Source organism: Chaetodon trifascialis, chromosome 13 (assembly GCF_039877785.1).
Source record: "Chaetodon trifascialis isolate fChaTrf1 chromosome 13, fChaTrf1.hap1, whole genome shotgun sequence".
NCBI lineage: Eukaryota > Metazoa > Chordata > Actinopteri > Chaetodontiformes > Chaetodontidae > Chaetodon > Chaetodon trifascialis.
The window spans coordinates 7,585,700-7,608,824 of NC_092068.1; the positions used below are offsets into that span (position 1 = coordinate 7,585,700).

Here is a 23,125-nt window from a genome sequence, read left to right on the forward strand (position 1 = left end):
TATTATTATTATTATTTGAGTACATTTCAAAGCCTTTATTTGTCCTTTGGTGAATGTTACTTGAAGTTACATAAGATACTGTTCTTTTCCATAAAACAGACTGGCAAAGGATACATTGCCAGCATCATGCAGTGAGTTTAGGATGGCATTTTTTGTCAAAACATCAGGAAAGCACACATGATGAGATTGGTCAGAAAATCTCAGGAGTGGAATTAGATGTCACTGCAGCAAACACATTCACATTACACTCAATGAATGCTGTCACTGTATAATCCATCATATATCCATGCTGATTTACCTGTCTGCAATCATTCCACTCCGCTTCCGTCTTACAGTCAGAGCCTTTCAAGACCAACTCAGGGACATAGCAGAGAAAACGTCCAAGCCAGTGTGATCAAAGCAAATCCCTGAAGTGAAAAATTCCTTGAACCCCTTTTGACTGGCAGGGGAAAAAAAGAAAAAAAGGGAAATATGTGCAGGCTTTTATGGCAAACCAGCAAACTCCTGTCTTTGTAATGCTGAGTGGCAGCTCCTTCATAGAAGACCAGGGTTTTAATCAGAATAAATGCAAGAAGACACTCAGACCTGTTGCATAGCTACAGCATTAACATGGGCAGAGAATCGGCAGAGACATTCCAGACATGTAGAGGAGATCCTGATTATAGCACCTGCACACAGGCTCACAGATCAGGCAAAAATAACGAGCAGGGCAAAGTGCAGCAATAATTGATCAAACCAAGAGGTTTCCGATGTTTTTAAGGATTGTATGAACATGAATGAACGCAAAAGAGCGTCTGCCGAAGAGTAGCACTGATATTGTTCCAATGGAACTGCTATCTTGGCAAGTGTATCGCATTCTAGCGTGCTAACATTTGCTAACTAGTAAACAAGTACTGCTGAGGATGTGATTTTATGCCAGTATTTAGTCAAAAAACAAGTTATTGGATAATTAATATTAATCTCATTGCTTTTCATCTAGTTGTGTTTCACTCAGAATCACAAATGTCAACCTCATGGTAGAGGACAGGATTGAACAAGATTTGGTTTCAAGCATACCACACATACATAGCCTTGAGAGTAGTAAAAGTGTTGTGAAAGGAAATGTCACAGCAACAACAGTGAACACCAGCTTTAGAGGAAAAGCTTAATACTAAGAGGGCTTACAGCTCTTGCTGCAAAACCAAAAGCTCCTGGTTTCCACACTTGTACAGACATTCTCTCATCCACACGAGTTTCTCACTGCATTTTCTGCAGAGATTTTACTGCTGGCCTAGCTCCATGCTTGTTTTGAGTTTGTCACCACACATTGTGAGAATGCACATGTTTGCAATATTCAAGACGATCCAATTTTCCAAATCCTATTTCCAAATCCGAATGAATCTTGTAATCTGTAATTTTCCATCCTTATCTCACAGTTAGGTGGGAGCTTCTCTTGGAACGTACGACAAGGTTTTATGGGAGAAATCTGGAGCGGACGGCCTGTAAATATGAGATATGTTGAGATTATTTAAATCCTGGAGTCTGATCCCTGCTTAAGAAGCAACACTTCATCCAGCTCTGCTCCGCGCCAAGATGTCTTCATGCAGTATATTGGTCTATTTTTGTAACTGCCCAATTTTTCCTGGACAGTGCTGTCACATCACTGTCGATTGTTTTTGAGTTCCTTGTTGGCTCCAAGGATGGAAATCGCCCATTTTATGATATATGGCCACATGTAGGGGACATAGTGAGTATGTTATTACCTGAGATGACGTTTCTACCTGTAGTGATGACATTGGTACCCATGGTGATGACATTTCTATCTGCAGTGATAATGTTTGCACCCACAGGGATAACTATTCTACCCACAGTGAGGATGATTCCAGCCATGATGATGATGACATTTCCCCATATCAATGAAGTTTTTTTGCAAAAATGATGGCATTTCCCCAAACAGTGATGACAATTAAACTTGCAGTGTTACGTTTCTCCTCTGAGCAGTGATGGATGCTTACTGGCTGACACACACTGTGAATAGCTTTTTGATATAGCTGACTCCAACAGAGTCCCGCCTTTATCAAATTTTTTTGGATGTGATGGCTTCAGAAAATCCTTTTTTCATTTTTCTGCTTTTTCCCCATTTTTTTTTTTTTTTTCCATCCACCTTGGATTCATGTACTATGCTACCACACTGTCAGTGTACTGTATAGCATGCAGTTCAGGGATGTCATGGCCGGTCTGTTGGTCCAACACTTTGCTTCAAACTCAGTATCACCATGAAATCTAGTACAGACAGTCCTGGTCCCCAGAAGATGAATCCTAATAATTTAGGTGATCCGTGACTCTCCTCCAGTCCAACCAGCAGGTCAAATTTTTATTTTATTCTGTTAAATATTTCAGCATCTGCTACATGGATTGGTCGATAAAATGGTGGTCCAGACATTTATGTCCCCCTCAGGATGAACTGAGTAATATGTGATAGCTTTTCATCTAGTGCTGTCATCAGATCTAATTCTTAAATTGTCACATACTTTGCTTTATGATTAAATCCCTGTCAAACTAATGATATTCCCAGCATACTCGGCTCTTCTGTGTATTTGGTGCTAATTAGCAAATATTAGCATGCTAAAGTGCTAAACTAAAAGCAGTGAACATGGTGAACATTATACCTGATTTGCATTAACTAGTTATTATGCACATCTAATTTGTCTTATCTTGTTGTCTTTAGCTGTTAACAACCCTCAACTTCAAACATGTCCTCATACCTAAACCACTGAACAGGTTGATTGCCAATGACTCCCAAAATGACATGACCATTACAGAATACCAGCGATATTCATATCGACCCTTCATCGTCACATGGTTAATGTTATGACGTGGTCGCAGTTTGCGTAAGTTTAGGTGCCAAAACTACTTGTTCAACTTTAAAAAAAGATCATGGTTGGGCTCAAAATAAGAACATTGCTGTTACATCCGTGATGTATCTGAAGTCCATTATCTAAGTTAAAATAAGTCAACACTGACTGTTGGTTTCACACAGGGGACGCACTCCATAAGAGTCCTGCGTTGGTTTGACCCATCCATCCATCCATCCATCCATCCATCCATCCATCCATCCATCCATCCATCCATCCATCCATCCATCCAATCATCCATCCATCCACCCCGCATTCCTCCAAATACTTTTTTGCTCTTCACTACATCACATGACTTCCTCCCTTGCTCCAGTCATAATTACTTCGACCACTAGAGGTTGCTGCCTAACAGTAAACATAAATATGGGTTGCGATAACCTGCTTACAGGTCAATCATTTTGAGATCGAGCTGACAGCACGGAAATGCTTCCTAAAAAGAATGGGATGGACATTAAGAGCTACATGTTGAGAAACTTTCTAACTGACATTGATTTCTCTCTCTTAAGTGACACAAACAAGCTTAGACAGAATAAACCACTGCATTCTGTCCAATCAACATTAGGTGCTCTAGGTGTTATCTTTGACAATCATCATGATGAGGTAAACTGTTCATGCCATGCTTTGAAACTGTGCCCCCTCAAAGAATCTGACTGCATGACTCACTGATCTCTGCCAAGGCCTGAACACATTTCATTGATAATGTTTTCTGTGTGCATTCACACCTTTAACAAACAGTTTCTTGGCCAGGTACAGAATAAATTTTGTAACAGGGTATAAATGAGCTTGAGATATTTTTCCCACATGCATTTGCTCTTTCTATCTAACCTTTATACTCCATACTGCACGAAGTCGTTCACCAATTTATGTAGCTAAACTAGGAATAAGGGCAAAAGAGAGCACAATCCAATACTGAGAGCAAAATCAACCACTAACAAACTGCATGCCGCCTATAATAAAATAGACTATCTACAAACTAGAGAAAGCCAAGAGGAAAGAAGGAAAGAAAAAAAAACTTTAAATCAATTTCTCTTGCTGAAAATAGAACACCCAATGTAGCAATTACCAGTGTAATGTTCCTGGAATACCCCTACTTCACAACAATAATAAACAGTGACGATGCTTCAACTTGTAATCCACTTAGTGTGCTTAATGAAATGCTACATATTGTTTGTAGCCATGTTAAGCAAAGGAAAAAATAAACTTTCCCTCCGGCTCATGCTTCCTTACCTTCACTCGGCCCCCCTCAGTTACATTTTCTATGAATATTATGAGGACACATAGCAGAAATGGGAAGTCTTATTTTAGCAATTTGATGCTCGCTCTTCTCGCTATTGGCTGCTTGAAATATGGGCAATGAGCAGGAAATCTTTTTTTACTTATTAATAAGCAGAATTGGATTAAAGCTGTCAGCTAAAGGTTTATAACAGAAAGAGAAACAAGAATAAGGGGCATAAAATTGCTTTCTTTTGATTGCTATGGGATCGTATTTGTTCTTGTACTGTATGGTCACAGGCAGAAGGGGCTGGTGGATAGGATGCTACATACCTCCAGTGTGAATGTGTAATTCTCATTTATTCTGGAGAATGGTGACACTACATTACAGCCAGAGGAAGATAACTGTAGCTGTTCAAATGCGTGCGTGTGGTTTAGAGGCCATGTGTGAGATCTGTGTGTGTGCACAGGGGGAAGCAAAGCGCACAGAAACCATGAAGCCCTTCTTCACATTACCAATAAAAAGATACTTTCTCCATTGCAACAAATACAAATCGATTAACTTGGGTTGGAAGCTAATAGCCACGCTGAGGACTGAATGAACAGGATCAACTTCTGACCTTGAAAAAGAAAAACCATGACAATGTAACCCTCCTCTTTCAAACGCAGCTCCACCAGGTCTATTCATCTACCTCTGTTAATTAAAATTCATAAGAACAGACGTGCCATCAAGGTCGAGAAGAAACGTTTGCACCCCCCACAAATCGCTCCATTTAGAAGCAGCGAATTTCCCAGCTCTCCCAGCCTGCCACCAGGATGTTTAGAGGACAGAGACCCCACCCTCCTTGGCTCACTTGTCTGTCACAACTTCTGCTCAGGTATGTGCGTGTCTTACACTATGTGACGCCCTGAGGGTCCCTGTGCCACCATCCGCTAAATTAAACCTCCCCCCACCCACTTCCTCTACTCGCTGAGAGGGGCCTCCTTTCAGGCAGTTCCCATCCTCACTGCAAACACTGGCTGTGTGAGCACCAGCCTGCTGGGGGAGCGTTCGAAACCGCCGCTCCCCAAAGCCCAGTGCAATTGCCCTGTTATTGTCCACTCATCCACTGCTCAGAGGGGGGAGGAGGGTGGGGGGTCGAAAGAGCTGTGAGCACTCTACATCCCAGATACCGTAATTTGACAGTGAGCTTTGTATTAAATTCTGCTGGTACCCCGGCGGACAGACAGAGAGAGGGTGTAGTGGTGGAGCATATTCTGAGAATGGAGAGTTATCTTCACTTTGTGATCACGTTTAAATTAAACATGCTGTCTTTGTCAAGGAAGATTGGGGGTTGGGGGGGGGGGGGGGGGGGGCAGTCTGCAGAATGATGTTCATTTAGTTATGTATTTTTAAAAAGAGACTCTCCTGTGGACCCTCATGCTGCTGTTAGTGCATAAATTTGTGAAAAAAGGCTTCAACAGTTTTCCTTTTCACACAGTAAGACAGTCCGGCAGGAATCTAATATTGGTACAAGCAAAAAGATCTGTTTGACTTCACTTTAAAGCCACTGTGTTTGGATTGTTTATGTTATATATTACAGCACCTTGGACGTTTTTCTGACGGGATTCGTTTTTGATGTAAAAAGTTTTAAATCTTCTGATAGATGCAGAAACTTATGATGGAAAAACATGAAATATTACATCAGAGTTTGTGAGTTTATTGATTGGTTTTCATTTTAGTATTTTGAGGTCGTTAGATGTGAAAAATACTGAATAAATTCTGATACATTCAAATAAATATTTTTAGATATATAAATGTGTTTTGGTCTGTGCCTGCAGAGCGACAGCCTGCAGAGGTGTCTCACATTGGCTTAGAGCAGGTCTTATGACTGCAGCAGGAAACAGAGGTGAGTAAACATATATCAGTGTGACTGTACAAAATATCACAGGTCATGATGAATGCACAGTATCTCAGCTGAAGCATGATGTATTTAGCCGATTATCTGTGTTTTATTTAAACATTTGATATAATGTTACATCATTTATTTTTCCACATTTCTCCTTTCATGTAATAATTGATGTTTTAACATAGATAAAAACTGCAGAATTCAGATACCAAATGCATTATTTACGTTTGAAATAGAATAATTCAGTGATTAAAACTTCCATGCAGTCGATGTCCCAGCAGTGTTGCATGACATGGGAGAACACTGTTCTAACCATTTCTTCCTCCAAATACCCTTTCATTTTGAATTTGGTTTCCAGTCCAGAAAAGTTTTCGTGACCATAGATCATTATTTGAACCCCAACGGTGCAAATGGGCTCTACATATTTTGGGAACCGGTTTTCTTTGGGTCCTCCGCAATCTGCTCCGTGGTGGACTGAATAGGTTTAAACTGTGATACTATGCGCTAACCCAACTAACCTTCCATTTCTATTGTGAAGCTTTAAGAATACATTTACTAAAGAAACACACCTGCTGCTGACATTGAAATATGAAGTGGCTCATTCAAATCTGCGCAGATTTTGAGGCTAAGCTTCCTATTTGTTTGCCAATGACTGGTAATTTCTAATATACTTATTGTAACTGTTGCTCAGAGGTATCTTTGTCTCTTCCTGCCCTCTAAGCTGTCAGTCTGGTTGAATCATTCCACAATGTTTTGTTCTCTAAGTACAAAACTTTTTTTTTTTTTTTTTTTTTTAACAAACCCGTCATACAAAATAAAATCTCTTTGTAACAAGGACTTTCGACAACCTAAAAGCATGAAAGACCATTCAAAAATATTGAGTGGTCCTTTCAGCCAACTGTACAAAGTCAAGCTTTTATAGCAGGCAACTCCAAACTTCGTTTAGTAGCATAGTGTTATACAGCTAATGTTTAAGTGTAATAAAACAAGGTGAAGAAACAGTTTTATCTAAGTCTACTGATGATTTTAGCATTTTAAGATGTCAAACTTTCTACAGTGAGAGTTTCATATTGTTCATAACTGATATTAGATGCTGTATTTTGGGTTACTGAATGTGTTGCAGAGCCAGAGGGGTGTCAGAGAATGTGAATGGTCCTCTCATATCAGCAACTGGCTTTAGGGACCAAAGCCAGGACAACTATGCTCACAGCCTTTTGACCAGAAGCTCATTAATCACACTCCTGCAGATGACATAGAGTAATTACCTTCTGAGAAAGACACATACTGAAACACACACACACTCCCACTCGCGGTATATAACACACTTTATGCACAGGGCATGTGAAAGTATGCATAAATAGGCAGAACAAAGTGCAGTGAATTGCATTTACATGAACACATTTTTACCAGGTGCACTTTGGTTTGCAGCTTGGGAACACCTGAGCCACACTGCTGAATACTCACACACACGCACACATACACATACAGAGTTTCAAGGGTAGATCCTGCCACACATAGAGGGGTGTGTTTTTTTGGAGGTGTTGGGCAGGTCATGGATCCCTCCTGCCCGGGGAGGGAGTCAGTCTGTCTAGGCATGATGAAATCCTCCACCTGTCCTCATTCATCAAGCCCACAACACATATTAATTATCACAAACCTTCAGACGTACAGGAAAGGACGCGCACACACACACACACACACACACACACACACACACACACACACACACACACACACACACACACACACACACTCTTTCCTCGGCCCTCTCCCCCAGCAGACACCACTCCCTCAGACCAGCTCTTCAGTTAAAATTCAGCTGTGGTGGCTAGATACCGATGCTGGTTGTAAGTGCCTGTGGCACTACAAGTCAGCAGAGTATTTTCAGAGGACGCCTAGATGTCAGCTATCGCTAGCAGGGTATCCTAACCCAAACCTGACAGTAGAGGTGCAGTCATATCGATCACAGCGGGGTGCAATTTGGTGTTTAGTACATTTCAGTTAAAAGTGACCAATTACCAATTGCAAGTAAACCCAAAATGACTCAGTGTCATTTTCCAGAACAGCATTTTTTCCAGGGAAACCATACTAACCAAGATCTGAATTCAGGTCCTAGCTATTAAAAGTCTTGAGTTGATGCTTTCAGATGACCCAGAAACTATGACAATGGGGGTCATTTTCACATGAAAAGCATAGGTGTGAATAGTAAAACAAATGACTGCTGAATTCCATTTAGTTCTTTCAGCTTCAGGATCCTTGCATTGTGCAGGCTGGCTCGCTCACACACTGTCATAGCTTACTATGACACTTGAATTGTACAGAGCCATCGTTAATGTTATCTGCAACACCTGTGCTTTTCTTACTGTGATGAGTCAAAATGTTGTATGCAAGTATTAGTCAACTTGCATAAAGCATTCAGTTAATGCAGTATGAGGCCCAGTATCACGTCAACATGTGATACACCCGCCAATCCACTCAAAGATACCGTGTCAGTGTCACGTTTTGTCTCACTTCAATGTGAAAAGAACACAAGTGCAATGACGGTGCACTACCAGCAGGGGATGATAATGACAGGAGCAAAGGTCTCCAGCATAATGTTTTGATGGGACATCCGGGTTCATTTTCTGTGTGAAATCAATAGTCAATGCTGAGTTTTTATTTTTCATTTTTTATTTCTTCAAGGAAATAGTTATTTTAACCCAAGTTATGATCTATTCCTAAAAGTCATTTTGATGCCAAGCCGTGTTTCTCCACAAGCTATATTTCCAAAGTCTATCCAGATGTTGCGTAGTTATTATTGCTCAGTTGACCACAAAATGAGCATGTGCTCTTCTCTCACCTGTGCAAGGCAAAATGTGGGCCGTTGTGTGTATAACACACTTTTGCATGATACCAGGTTGCAGTATGATTAGAGGTGGAAATAGGTCTGCAGCTAACGACTGTTTTCACCGGTGATAAGATTGTGATTGCATACGTGATAAAATGACGATGTGAAAATAATGTGTAAGGCGAGGCGTCACTTGAAGTGATGAACCTGTAGATAATTATCACCTGAATCTTCGGCCTCCCCGTGGCTTTACAGATCTCCATAATGAGCTTTCAGCTCACTGTTCACAAATTTTGGATCACACTTTATCATTTTCTGCTCTAACAGGCAGCTGTTTTCAGTGTACACTTCCTGCTCTGCACCAAACAGCAGGCAAATGCTGTTAGCAACTAGCTGTTGAACATAGCAGAACATTTAGCAGCTGAAGAGCTAGATATTTCCCTCAGGAGTTGGTAGAGACAACAACAGAGCTAAAAGAAGAGTGCAAAGTGGATTTCAATGAGTGTTTCAGCACTACGTGGGAATTTTCAGATGTTAAAGCAGAAATAATGAAACAAGCCTAATACACTCAGTTGTTGGTTCACTGGAAACCAGCATCCTGGTATTTTCAGTCTCCGTCCCTATCATCATTGCTGTCTTTGTGTGTGAAAACTGCCCCTCTGACAAATGGCCTAATCCTAATGGTTCTTCTGATGACGTGAAAATGCAAAATGGACTTTCAGTTTGTGATTTACTTCCTTTTTGGGGCTCCTGATTTCCTTGGACCGTCAGGACTACAGTGTTTGTAATCTGTCACTCTGTCGGTTTACTAGATTTAGCAGCAAGAAGAAAAGCAGTAAGGGAAATGGTGGAGGAAAAACGAACGTAGCTTAGCATCTCAATACAGCTGTGTTTCCTTTCAAGGAGCCCATACTCTCAACACAGGTTATAGTCTGTTCATTTTGTTATGCGAGGCTTTATGAGCACGCGGAACTGCAGCTGTCAACACACATCTCCTGATACCCATAAAGCCTTGTGTTGTGGGGTCATTCCCTGTAATTGGTTTGGATAATGTTCCCTCTATGGAGCACAACCTGCACTTTCAGCCATTTCACTGCTGCTCCTTTGGTGTCACCTGTGTTCAAATGACATCATTTTCACCTGTGCAAGCAAATTGAATCACAGTAAACGCTTCAAAGTGGAAACATGTTTGGTGTGAACCCCAAGTCAGCGTGCCCCAGTGTGACAGCTGACAAGTCCCCTCCCACAGCGATTCCCCATGAGCCTGTTCTTAATTGGGAGGAGATCATTAGCTTCAGTATAGCCCTATAATCTTTTTTTAAGCATTTTATAATAAGACAGAGACCAGCTTGTATCCTTTGAGAGCTTCTCTGAAGCCCACAAGATTAAAGTCCTCTAAATGACCGCCTTTGGTCCTTAGCTGGGATGACACCCCTTTAATCAGACATCAGTCCTCATCGTTCCCCTGTTTCTTTGACACGAGTCACACGAGAAACTCTCCAAAACCACTGGCCAATTAGAGGAGACACAAAAAAGATGAAAGCGCCATTATCACATCGTCCTCAGCCATACGTCGAACCAATTAATGGTGGGATGCTCCTCCTCTCCTGCCCACGGCGAACACTGGGAACAGCCAGCGTTGTGTGCAGGCAGTGACAGGACAGACACCGGGACACTTAATTGATCTTCATTACGTTAATTACGGCTGTGATGTGGAGCGTAGAATGAAAAACGGGTCACGCTGTTGTGTGATTCTGTCTGAATGTGCCCCGTTAAGCTTTCTGCTGACCTTGAAACTAGCCTGGGAAGTGATGGCGCTGCTTAAATGAGCGAGTGTGCGTGCATAAATAGTTTGGCCTCTCACTGCACTTTTAAATCTCTAACGGGCTGATAGTTGTCTGCTGTAAATCTCCTGTTGTGGTCTCATTTCCTCACCCTTCTCACTTTCCAGAATTTACTTTTCTTCAAAGTGCTTGACGTACCCTCTTACTTCATCAAACACAAGCAAACAAATGCAGGGTTTCTGCAAGAATGAGTGCGTGCGTGCGTGCTTGTGTGTGTGTGTGTGTGAGTGTGTGTGTGTATGTGTGTGTGTGTGTGTGAGAGAGAGTGAGATTTCCCCCTGTCCAGTCCAATGCACGGATGGCTGCACTGTCAGCAAGCCTGGTTCTGCCCTTGCATTTGAATAAACACCATCTGAGATGGCTGGTTGTGTATAATATCTGTCAGGAAGCTGCCACCCAGTGATCCCACCGACTCTGACCTCTGTCCCCAGGGAGCAGCTGACGGGACATGGCGGTGACAGGGTGTCTCCCCTGTCGATCCGGGCGCTGATACGCCTTACACCCTTGTCCCGCTCCGCTCGCAACTCAAACACTCTGCCTTATGCATTGGAAATGAGCCGGGGCTGCTTTACAGGATGCAATGAAAAGTCGCAAGGATAGGATAAACACGAGCCTCGGAGATGCCTGTCACAAAGATGGATGGTTCCCTGGAATCTTTGCTGTCATCTTGTCAGTACTATAAACTTTTCCCTGCTGAATAATTGAGTCCTTCAGCTGAAGAGTCCTGTCAATCTTTTTTTAAGTTTACACTCACGCACTTGTGCTTTCAGGGGTATATTTCACTGTCTGATAGCTGTAAATCAGAGAGCCGAGTGGATTAAAGGAAGCTGAGGTTGTGCAAAGCCATCTGACGTACGACCTGCAAATGATTTAATACAAAGACTGCAGGTGGTTCAGTGATTAACACATTTCAAGCAAACCTGCATTTGTTTGGTTTCAGTTAGCTAAATCTGAATTATATGACATGATATTCATAACTCCTCACTTGTTGCTCTGTGTGGAAAATGGAGAAAACGTCTGCCACCTGTCACCCCTGCCTTACAGCTCATCACACATGTTGTCAAAAGTGATTTCACAGGTGGAAAAAGACTTCTCTGCATGGCTAAAAATATCAATGAATCACTGAGACTACGACATGCCAGAGAAAGTAACTGCTAAATAAATGCTTACTTTGTCTGACCAACAGTCCAAAACCCAGAGATCTACATTTATAGCGACATCAAACTGCAGCAGCAGAGCTTCACATTCATCTGAGAAGCAGGCATGAGACGAATGAATCGTTGCCTAATAATGAGATGCCTCGCTCTGTCTCACGTCATTTATTCTTTGTTTCTTGTTTTATTCTGAAATCCGCACCTCTCTTCTTGTTTCAGACACTTCCCTTCGTGGTGGTTACTCCAGTCATTACGAATAAATGACTTCAATGATTGATGATGATGTTCTGCCACCACACTATTTGACTCACTGGCTCAGGACGAGATGAAATTGTAAAGCAGAAATAAATAACCATAGTGCCTTTGATTGATCAGCACATTTCAAACAAACGTGCATTCTTTTGGCCTCCCACTCTCAGTATCAATCAGCTTTCCCCTGATTATAATTTCTGATAATCTTACTCCCTGTGTTGCTCTCTGCATGGAAAACGTAAAAATTACTGCCACCTGTCACCCCCGCCTGTCACACCTGTTGTCAAAACTGTCACATGTGGAAACTGACTTCCCTGCATGGCAAACTATATCTCATGTGGCACAACTCAAGGCCTGACTTTGTCACAAGTTACCCATTATGACAGCCCATCCTAACATAGTAATATTACCACCACTACAAGAGTCTTTGAGCGTCTGGATGAAAACACACCTCCCCACTGTTTTATCCCTCCTGAAGCCAGTTAAGTACATAGTTCCAACAAAGACAAGATGTTCCTGAACAAAACCTAATTAGCTCTTGCATTGCAGGCAAACAAATAGTTAATTAGTGATTAAAATGCAAGAGTTATGCTGTAAATAGTTTTTCATTCCTTTCCTGAGTGCCTTTTTTCACCACTGTGTACGGCAAGGTTACGCTTATTTAATTTGGAAATGTCTCCCCAATGTAATTACATTTACATTAACAAGCTTGTGCTTTCATATATTGAAAAATGAAGATGTGTTTTATTCGCTCAACTTGCTCTGATGAAGTCATATATGCGGCACATTCACTTGTGAGTGTGTGCGATGGAGCACTGCGCTGGATCCACCCCTCCAAACCCTGCCCACCTCCCATTAGGCGCTGTGCTATAATTAAAAATGTTGCTTTCGCTCCAGAATCACCTTTCTGCTCGCTCAGAGTGGGAGCACGTATAGCTCCAAATAATTTCAGATCGTTTGTCAAAGCTTCGTGGCCAACTCAGTGGCCCTAATCTTTCCAAAAAAACCTTTGAGGACCAAACCTTTGATCAATAAACCACAATCCAGATTGATGCGCACACACTGAGGCTACGTTCACACTGCAAGCCTGAGTGCTCAACTCACATTTATTGCTCAGATCCAATTTTTTTTTTTCTGTTTGGCTGTTCACATTATTTTTCCTTTTCCAGGACATTGTCAGTGGTGATCTAGTTGGTGTAACAGACAGGCATTGTGCCATACATTTATATGTGTGGCGCAATAGCTTGATGTTTTACCTTAAGATATAATAGCTCACTATTGCTGGCTACCTAGCTTAGCTTTCATAAAATAAATTAGATAAGATAAGTTGGATGAGATTGATGCAGCTGTGCAAGTCCTAAAAATAATCTGCACATCTGTCACAGTCTAACTTCCTGTTCCTCCTCTCCAGCCACATTTCTGTTTTCCCAGATCCAGATGCACTTATCCACGAGACACCCTCAGACTTGTTCTTTCTCTGTCACTGACTGCCCCACCCAACCACACACCTGTCCTTACTCCTTTCTTACTTTTTTTTGACCGTTGCAATAAAATTATTGTTATTCTGCTTGACAACATCTCTTTGAATGTGAAAAACGTTAATGTTACACCATTACCAGAACTTCCAAACCAACTGAAAATGGGTTCGGTGGGGCGGATATGTCTCTCATTGCTGGTTAGGGTAAAACAAAAGAATAGGAAATCAGCTAACAAGAACACAATGTCCAGCTGAGAGAATGAAGTGACATGACATGGCAGTTCATTTTGATTTCAAAGCCACTTTAGATGTTTGTATTTGGTTGCCTATAATCACAAAGCTGCACAACAGCACAATGTGAGCAAGACAGCAAAATACTATGCTGTATTATTCAGCCCACCACTTTAAGAAAAGTGTAAAAATATGCAAAAAAAAAAAAATTCACAGGCCTATATTTTAAAATGAACTTGCAATAAAAGAAATGCCATCCAACTAAAATGCCTCTGGTTAGCCTTAATTGTAGTGAAAACACACAGACAGAAAAGCTTCTCACATTGAAATGAAGTGGCCAATTAAAGCTCGAGAAAAATACAATCTGTAATAGCTCTCCAAAATAACATGCCTCTGTCAACCCGTTTGAATAAATGTGTTATTTGGCAAATGCTTTGTGCGAGCATTGGTAGCCAGAGCAAGCTCCAGTTCAGTATAAATACTCTTTAAGTGATACTCATCTTAAGATCCACTATCAAATCCCAAACACGTATTCTGAGCAGAAGATTTTTAATGAGCTCTCCATTTGTAGCTTGTGTGGTGGGCTGTTTATGTTTTCTTTTTTGGAGGTTTCGGCATCTTCTGCAAAAAATATCAGAGTTTGAAACATATTGAGCAAATGGATGGAAAGCAGAGATGTGGACTGTGCTGAAGCCTCTCCTGTGGATGTTTTGATACTTTTTCTCTGCTGCGAAAGCTTGTTAAGATTTTGAGTATATTGCAACGAAAACACTGAACCACATTCCATCAATCTGTGTTGAGATATTTAACACTGGAGCGAAGACTTTGATCAGTTTTGGTGAGGAATGTTGTGACTAATGTGGTCATCTTCACTGCCTTTTTGCAAGTTATTATCTGACGTGTGTATCTAAGGCTGCACTTCGTACCTTGGTTTTGTCGTACAGGGAGTGGTTGTCCAGAAGCATCTGCCGCTCCACTCGAGCAAACTTCCTCAGGTCTCTCTCAAACTGCTGTGGAAGAGAAGAATCGATAGGTTGAAACCAAATATCTGCTTTCTTCGTCTGTTTTATGGCATTGAATGGAAACTGTGATGCCTGAATGCGTTACATTCTTCCTGAAAGACTTAAAACCTTTTCATTCCATTCAAAAGAAGAGGTTTTATCATGCATATTTTCATGTATTACTTGCATATGACTTTGTATTCATTTTAATATCTTTCAAGTTTATTTTGAAGGTTAGTGGCTGTTGTAAATGTGTGTGTCTTTAGAACCTGATCTAAGAAATTAATTAAACCCCTATTTAGCAAAATACAGGCAACCTTGATGTTGTACTTGTGTCAAAACATCACATTGTCTTGGCATATGTGTGGAATGATTCATCATGAAATAGTGTCTTTTTTTTTAAACCCATGGATTTGACCTGCAGCTACTGCTCGCTGTCATTCACTCAGTATAATCCTTCATACCCGGGAGCCCGACCAGCCCAGGAGAGCAAAGGCGTAACGATCCATAGGTGGCGACACCAGGTCCACGCGCACTGCCCTCCAGCCCCTGCTGTCCCCCTCGGCAGTGTGGAGACCCCCCTCCACTTGGCTGCCCTCCAGCCGTAGAATTAGGAAGCACTTCGCAAAGTGGTCCATGGCCTCAAACCTGCAGCTGGGAAGCTTTGACATATCAAAGGTGGAGGCCTGGTAATCACAGAAGAGCAGAATGCCCTGAGGAAGAGAAAAACAAAGTATTTCAGCATGGATACCAGTAGAAATTAATCATCTTTACTGGTTTACTGTATGTTATAAACGTAGATCTTTTCAGATACAAAAGATACACCAGAAATATCCCATGTAACTATTAATAAATGAATTTTGGTTACACTTGATGATGACAGCTTAAATAGTATCATTAAATAAGTAATGCAGCTGAAATTCTGAAAAAGCCATTTTGCATGAGTCTTGGCAAGTGACTTTAAGGAGGACAGCCACTCCAATCTTTCTCAAGTGGGCACCCAGGGGCCCTGTCAGCAATAAGCCGGTCACCTTTCATCTTTAGCCCAGACTTCAAGCAGCCAAAAAGAGCCTGATCTGAGGATCAGAGCCTTCACACTGGCACAAAGAAGGTTAAAAGTAGTGGAGTATAATCTGTGGGCAAGGTGCTGATCAGCCTTAAATGCATCAAATAACTCATCAATTCCCAAACTGACACCAAGTAAGGACACCATATTCAGAGTAATGTGGTCTCTTAGTCCTGGACCAAAGCACTGAGGCTTTTCCCAGACTTGAGTCATGCCTTGTTTGCATTATGGTGATTAAGATGAGAGACTATCAAAAGCCTGCACGGTTATCTCTGTGTCACTGACTGGCAGGAGCCATTTTTTTAATTTGCATCAAATAACTCATCAATTCCCAAACTGACACCAAGTAAGGACACCATATTCAGAGTAATGTGGTCTCTTAGTCCTGGACCAAAGCACTGAGGCTTTTCCCAGACTTGAGTCATGCCTTGTTTGCATTATGGTGATTAAGATGAGAGACTATCAAAAGCCTGCACGGTTATCTCTGTGTCACTGACTGGCAGGAGCCATTTTTTTAATTTGTGTTTGATTGTGAGAGACTATCAAAAGCCTGCACGGTTATCTCTGTGTCACTGACTGGCAGGAGCCATTTTTTTAATTTGTGTTTAAAAGACTGAGTTACCGGAATACTGCTCATGGTTTGAACTTGGATCAAAAAGCCCAATTACGGTAAATTGCTTCAATTCACGGCCTGATGTTATTTGAGACCATTAGAGTCACTTTTGCCCAGGCAATCAAAACAACTTCTCTATTACCACAGATAGGCTGCAGAGGGTTTGATGACATTCAGGCCTGTATATCTGCCACAAAGTGATGTTATTTTCATTAGTATACTTAAGGAAGAGAGTAGAAGAAGGGAGGAAAAAATGGCTGAATATTGCCAGTCTGGCAGACAAGGAAGACTATTGCCCCCACTGTCTTACCCAGAGCTGAGCCTTTAAGTACACCAAAGTCACTTTTTCCTTTATTTGACAGGTAGAGTGAGAGTACAGCTGCTAAAAAATCAGCCCTTTATTTGAAACCTTGTGAAAACGTTGGGATCAGCTGTAATTTAATGCAGCAGCCCTTTCACAGAGCACTGCCCAGTTTCTGGGTTCATCATAGTATGTTTAAAATCTCAGCCCACGGTTTCAGTGCTGTGGTTGTGACAGAAAGCTGTCCACTTCTTACTAAATGTTCTGGGTTTCTTGAAAACCGGATTCTCCATAATGTTGGACATAAAAGCTGAAAGTGGTTGAGTTAAGGTTATGCTTCTTTAAAATACACCGGATATCTGCCGTCTTTAAACAGTGAGTGGGATTTTGAATAGGTGATGTCCGGTGGATCTAATTTGTGGAACATTTATGACTTCTTTTTTCTTTTTTCTTTTTTTTGTAGTGAAGAGTGGATGAAATGCCGTTATAATTGGTACAGACGTTCTGTTCTGCACAGAATAAATTAGAACAAATCTGATTTTCTGACATTCCCATCAGCTTCACCTGTGCTTTGTGCTAATTAGCGAGTCGTTGAACGTGCTAAACATTACACCTACTACAAATCACCATGTTCACATTGTCATTGAGACACTGACATGTAGTTTCAAACAGTGCTGTGTCTATAGCCAAACAGACAGAACATGTAGAGCTGCATCTCCACCAAGCCTGTAAAACTATGTTGGCCTAAGTGACCCACAGTTAAATCTAATTGCTGACTCCTGCTGTAGACTCATGTTTCCACTTTGTTTCCGTCAAAATTTTCACTGCTTTTTGGAAATACTCATTCGACATTTGCACTGCACATGATTTTTCATATTTTTAAAAACTGATACTGGCTCTGAAGTATTGCAGTCAGTCATGTTTATACTTATAACATGAATACATTGAGGGAATCTACTCATTGACGAAATCAGGAGCAAAGTCAACTTAATTTGTTCAATTAAGCTTGAAGAAAAAACTGCAACTTTTGTCATGGCTGAGACCACAGGTAGCTCTAAGGCCTATGGATGCCAATAACAGGACATGGACCACTATGTGAACAACTGGTTGGACTTGACATCAGTCCAGTTTGAGCCCAATGTGGTGAAAAAAGGAGATGGCTGAGTGTAAGATCCAATAGAGAGACGAGCCTCCAGTCAGCCATACTAGATGGCTGAAGCTCATTCCCTGGTAAATGGTTCCACTCCTTAGACAATGGAAATCTCTGCCAAGTAAGATGTCAGTGTGTTGGAGAAAGAGAGAGAGAGAGAGAGAGAGAGAGAGAGAGAGAGAGAGAGAGAGGGAGAGAGGGCCACTGATGAGAAACAAAGCCATAAGTGGAGAGAAGAGTGAAATGGAGTGAGTGTGAGAGAGCAGGAGACCAAAGCATTCAACCTGTAAGAAAAAGTAAGAGGTAGGTGGACGAGGAGAAAGAGAGGAAGACAGAAAGGAAGAGAGGGGAACAAGACAGGGAGTCTTTGAATTGATTTCCTCCGGGCCTAGGCCTGGCTGATTATGCTTCTCCCTGGATGCAGGAGTGTTAAGGCGATTAAGATTACAAATTGTCAATTTAATTCTTGCGCCCGGCGTAATTGTTGGGATACTACTCTGCTCTCACTGGCCATAAATCTGCTGCACTCTCCTTAAAGAGCAATAATTGGGGAAGCCAGTGCAGCAAGCAGCTACTCTGTCTGTCCAGCCAATGACTGAGGTTAATCACAAAACATTAAACACCTTGTCAGCACAGCTCGAATAAACAGCACTGCCCAACCGTCGAACTGCACAATCAGACGAGGACAGTGCTTCCCAGATGGCACCGAGAGAGCAGCTAGTGTGAAATCCAAGGCGCTGATGGTGAAAAGCTTGAGGGACACACAGGGAGCAGATCTCCAAGAAGTCAGCCCTCCTCACATTTCCTCCTCTAATTATCTTCAAGGGTCGACTCATTTGTCGTGCAATCGCAGGCAAAAATTCTTGACGTTGCCCTCTGCTGCACCCCTGGAATGCTCTCCCTCTGCAATTACAGGTAACCATTCACCTTCCAGTAATGGGCAGGGAGAGGGGTTCTTAAAGTTCCCTTTACATTCAGTAATAGCTTAGCTGAAGGCACTGACAGTCCCCACTTAGATAATGAGGCCAGAATGACAGCATCAAAAGCACTTAAACACTGACTAATCTGAAATTAAAATCCCCGCGAGCCACACTTGAGACAAGTTGTGGGAGAGGGGCTGCAACCCATCTCATACACGAGGCCGCAAATGTAGGTCACTTCTTATTCTGGCGGGTATTTCAGTCCCTCCTGGCAGTGCATTCCTCTCAGCCCTGAATCATTTTGATGCCTTCAGAGAGAAGTATCAATGACTTATGATGACAGTTGCACAGACTATTAAGTACCTGGATATGGACGCCCTTCGTTCGATGAGGTTTTTGGCCCTTCTGCCTGCACATGTACTGCAGTCGCTCTGCTTTCTCTCAGTCTCTCTCACACATACACTCACAAATCCACCATAAAAACAGGATGTCATGAAGTTCCCCGTCTCAGCATGGCCGGGGGCTGTTTAGCCCAATAGTGCTCTGTAATCATCTCCTACGCAGCAGGTAATGTCAGCGAGCATCTGAGAGTAAGCTTATTCCACCAGAACTGTTTACAGAGGGAATTACAGAGGAGGACAGCAGGAAGATAATCTTTCCCCCAAAGCTTCGCCCCTGAGCGCTGGAAAAAAAAAAAAAGTCAAGAGAACACAGCTTTTGAAATTGTGATCTAAAAGCTTTTAGTTTTTCAATTTGACTATTTACTCAGGGCCTTTTCTTGAGAGAGCAAGATGAGTGATCGCAGCAGCCAGCGTGGCCACCTGCATCCAAAGGACGAGCGTGATGTTGTCAGGGGCGCGAGGCGCTCTCATCTCATCTCACATTCTCTCTGACTTGCAGAAAGAGACTTCAAAAGTCGCATTCAAGTCGCAGATTAGCGTGAGTTAGCCAGGACCGTTTCAACTGCGCTTTGACTTTGATATGGAGCTTTGCCAAAATGAAAGAGACTGATTGCTGAAATTAAAGCGCGCTGGTTTGTGTGTCTGGATGTGTGTCCTCTCAATGTCAGTCAAAATAGCCTTTACCGCTCCCATTTTAGTTACATCTCTCTGTGACTGCAAGGCAAGGCTAAGTTGTATGGGCAACTCTGCCTGAATCACTTACTCAGCCAAAGGGAAAGCTCTCCGAGCCTTAACCACATTGACTCAGACCAAATGCAGAACAATAAAGCCTGAGCTGAATGGAATTATAATGGTGGCAATGCATAGAGAGCACGGCCTTCGGGAAGCAGCATTTATACAGTATTTAGAGACAGAGATGATAGATGGATGGAGGACGAAACACGGCCCTCTCCGTCTCTCTGTTGCTATTACCAGGGCCAAGCTGAATCTCATCTATCTGCCACAGGAGCTGGTGGCTGACCTTGCCTCTGCCCCCAAGTTATGCTTTCAGAATATCAGCAGGGGCGACAGGGGGGGGGAGAAAAAAATGATGAACCCGTTTTTACAAGGACGTTTCCAGATAGATGTATTTTTAACTCCCTGCAGGCTGAGGAGGGGTGCTGAAGGGATGCGAGGGGGGTGCAAGGACTGCCCATGATATTAGGCCTGAGTGAAGACACGTGGGCCCCCAGGGGCTTGATTGCAGATGACAAGGTTACACGACTTAGAGTCAACCTCTGCTACCCCCATTTAATCATTGTCTCTTGTGTCCTCGTCCCCGCAGACCTGTCCCCTCTGCATCCCTATTCCACCCAGCCCGCTTAGAAGAAAGCTTCCAGTATCACACTGTCCCCACTTAGGCTCCTAAAGCCTTTTTAACACCTGCCCAACCCGCCCAATTCACTGTCTCACGTCCATTCTACCTCCTCATCCCCGCACATTCACACATACTTTCACAGCTTCACCTCATTCCCTCTACCTATAGCGAGCATAAGTGGCTGCAAGTGGTGAGAGCTCCCCGTGATAACATACAGTAAGTAGGAGGTAATTATCGTCAGGATGGGCCGCTGAAGGAGTGGAGGCATGTGGAGGTGTGGATGGAAGAGTGGACGGAGGGATTTATTTTTAAACCTGGTGATGACAAAAAAGAAGCCGACAGCCAGATGAGGCAGCGCTGTCCTGCTCTTCATCAAACACTTGTCTCCTCTCATGACCCTCTCCAACTACGCATTTATCAGACGGAGGAAACCGTGTTGACAAAGAAAAGTCCTTCCACATCCTCATTCTTTTCACAGAATGTCATACACCGCACATTTTTCTACTCAATATTCTCTGTTCTCCAAGTGTTTGCACTGGCCTTTTGAGATCCAGTTTTGCTGTGACATCACGTTCAGTTTCCCCGTGTGACACTAATTATACAAGACTTTACATATATAGGCATTTTACTGTGGGAAAGCTGCTCTGAAGGCTGACTTAATCTCATTGGAGTGACTGGTGTGTCATCAGTGGACAACAGAAGAGCCACTGCACTCATATTTAAGATGTAAGTACTGTATATCTAAACACAATATAAACATGCCATATCTAGACAGAAAATATAATTATTGGTTACTGTAATAACTCCTGCTGGCCATAGAGGCCATGAGGTGCTCCCTTCGTTGCTTGACTTCACTGTAAGAAGTGTGCAAAATGCTTTTAAAAGTTCAACATAAGGGGGTTAGTTTCAGCAACTTTCAGTCATCCATCTGAAGGAACAGCCATCTTGCTTCTATTTTAATCAGTGCAGCTGTCCATTCAAGCTGGTTCTCATGTATTTTCTTCTGTTTTAGTATTTAGTGCTGTTTGAATGCAAGAAGCTGTGTTAGTGGGACAATGAAATTTATCATGAAAGTTATCATGGTGACAATTATTATCTTTTGTTGCAATGCTACTCGGTGATCAGTAGAAATAAGGAATTCATATTACAAAGTAATCTTCCAGGAAAGTGCATGTATCTGATTGGCCAACACTGGATGACATCACGCTGCAATTCAACAAAACTCGACTGAGCCAGATTCGACTTACTGAGCAGATGATCGTGTGTTTCTTGCAGAGGCCCTGTGCACTGGGACACGGGCTTCTTTCATTTCATTGCAGACTAACAGACTGCTGACGTCTCATACTACCTTTGACAAAAGCAAAATAATTGTAGATTTAGGATCCTATCTTACATAGTGCCAATCTTGTTCATGCATCATGGACAGTACCGAGAGGAGGAATGATTACACTGATCCACAGCCTTTTTCACACATCTCTAAAACCTTTTAGAAATATAGCCTTCAGCTTTGAGTTAGTGCATTTAAGATAACTTGTCATATTATAGAGTGAAACTATAGTTGAAGAGACCTTCTTCAGAGCAGAGTTTGGACGTGTCAGTCCTAAGTGTACAGTATTATCTGCTGAATTGCAATAATTCATAACAAATGCCCTTGGTTTTGTAGTTAGTTCTACCTGTGCATTTCCAGCTGCGGCTATTCAGAATGTCTGCTGTGAAAAACTGTTAACCTGACAATGTGAAGACCAGAATAGGTGTATTTTTGACAGGGCACAAAAGAAAAACTGGTGATGTACATCAAGCACCACACTCTAAAAAAAAGCTTACATTGGTCTCCAGGTTGCTCTCAATATGGCAGAAGGGCTTTTGGGGGTTTTTTAATGTAAAAATGTGTCAGTTTAGGCAAAATTGAACTTGCATTTTTCATATGCACAACATAAACGAATAAGAAGGAAATGTAAATATAAAGTTCATGTTGTTCTTAATAAAAATTAATTTTAATAAAATTCTACTCTTTTAGTTCCTATGGCTTCCTCAAAACTGTTACAGGTTAATAAAAAAGGGATAAACATGTATTGAATGGTAGTGTGACTTTCTTTCAGCCAAAGCAGGGCAGGAGAGAAGACGTTTAGGAACTACTGCTTTAAAGTCTGCTGATCTTCAGGAATCTCAATGGCAAACTCATTATTTCTGGATGAAAAACAACCATTTTCATTTCTATTTTTATATTAAAAATAATTCACTTCTGACTCATGTTTGCCACTCTAACTGCAAATCCAATCAGTGTCTGTGTAAATGAACTAGCAGACATTAAAGTGACTTGGCAGCTCCCCCTCCCAGCGGCTGAATCTATGCATGCGCACAGCAAATCATTTTATACTAACTCAGATTTTTTCAGTTTCATTTCATGTAAAAGGTGTTATTGAAATTTCCATTCTCACATCAACTCGTGAAGCCAGAAAGCTGGTTGAGGTAAAAGCAGAAGGTGTAAATATCAACATGCTGGACTGCTGTTTGTAGTGATTAACACCTCAGTTTA

At 42.0% G+C, this 23,125-nt stretch overlaps 1 protein-coding gene across 1 annotated transcript in view; it reads right to left on the reverse strand.

Moving 5' to 3' along the window:
• Positions 1 to 23,125, reverse strand: part of dntt (deoxynucleotidyltransferase, terminal) — a 79,237-nt gene that overhangs the window by 15,110 nt on the left and 41,002 nt on the right. The window contains exons 9-10 of the mRNA XM_070978067.1: positions 15,246 to 15,494; positions 14,707 to 14,790 (exon numbers count right to left, since the gene is read on the reverse strand). Coding sequence (XP_070834168.1) covers positions 14,707 to 14,790; positions 15,246 to 15,494 — 333 coding nt within the window. The remainder of the gene's footprint in view (positions 1 to 14,706; positions 14,791 to 15,245; positions 15,495 to 23,125) is intronic.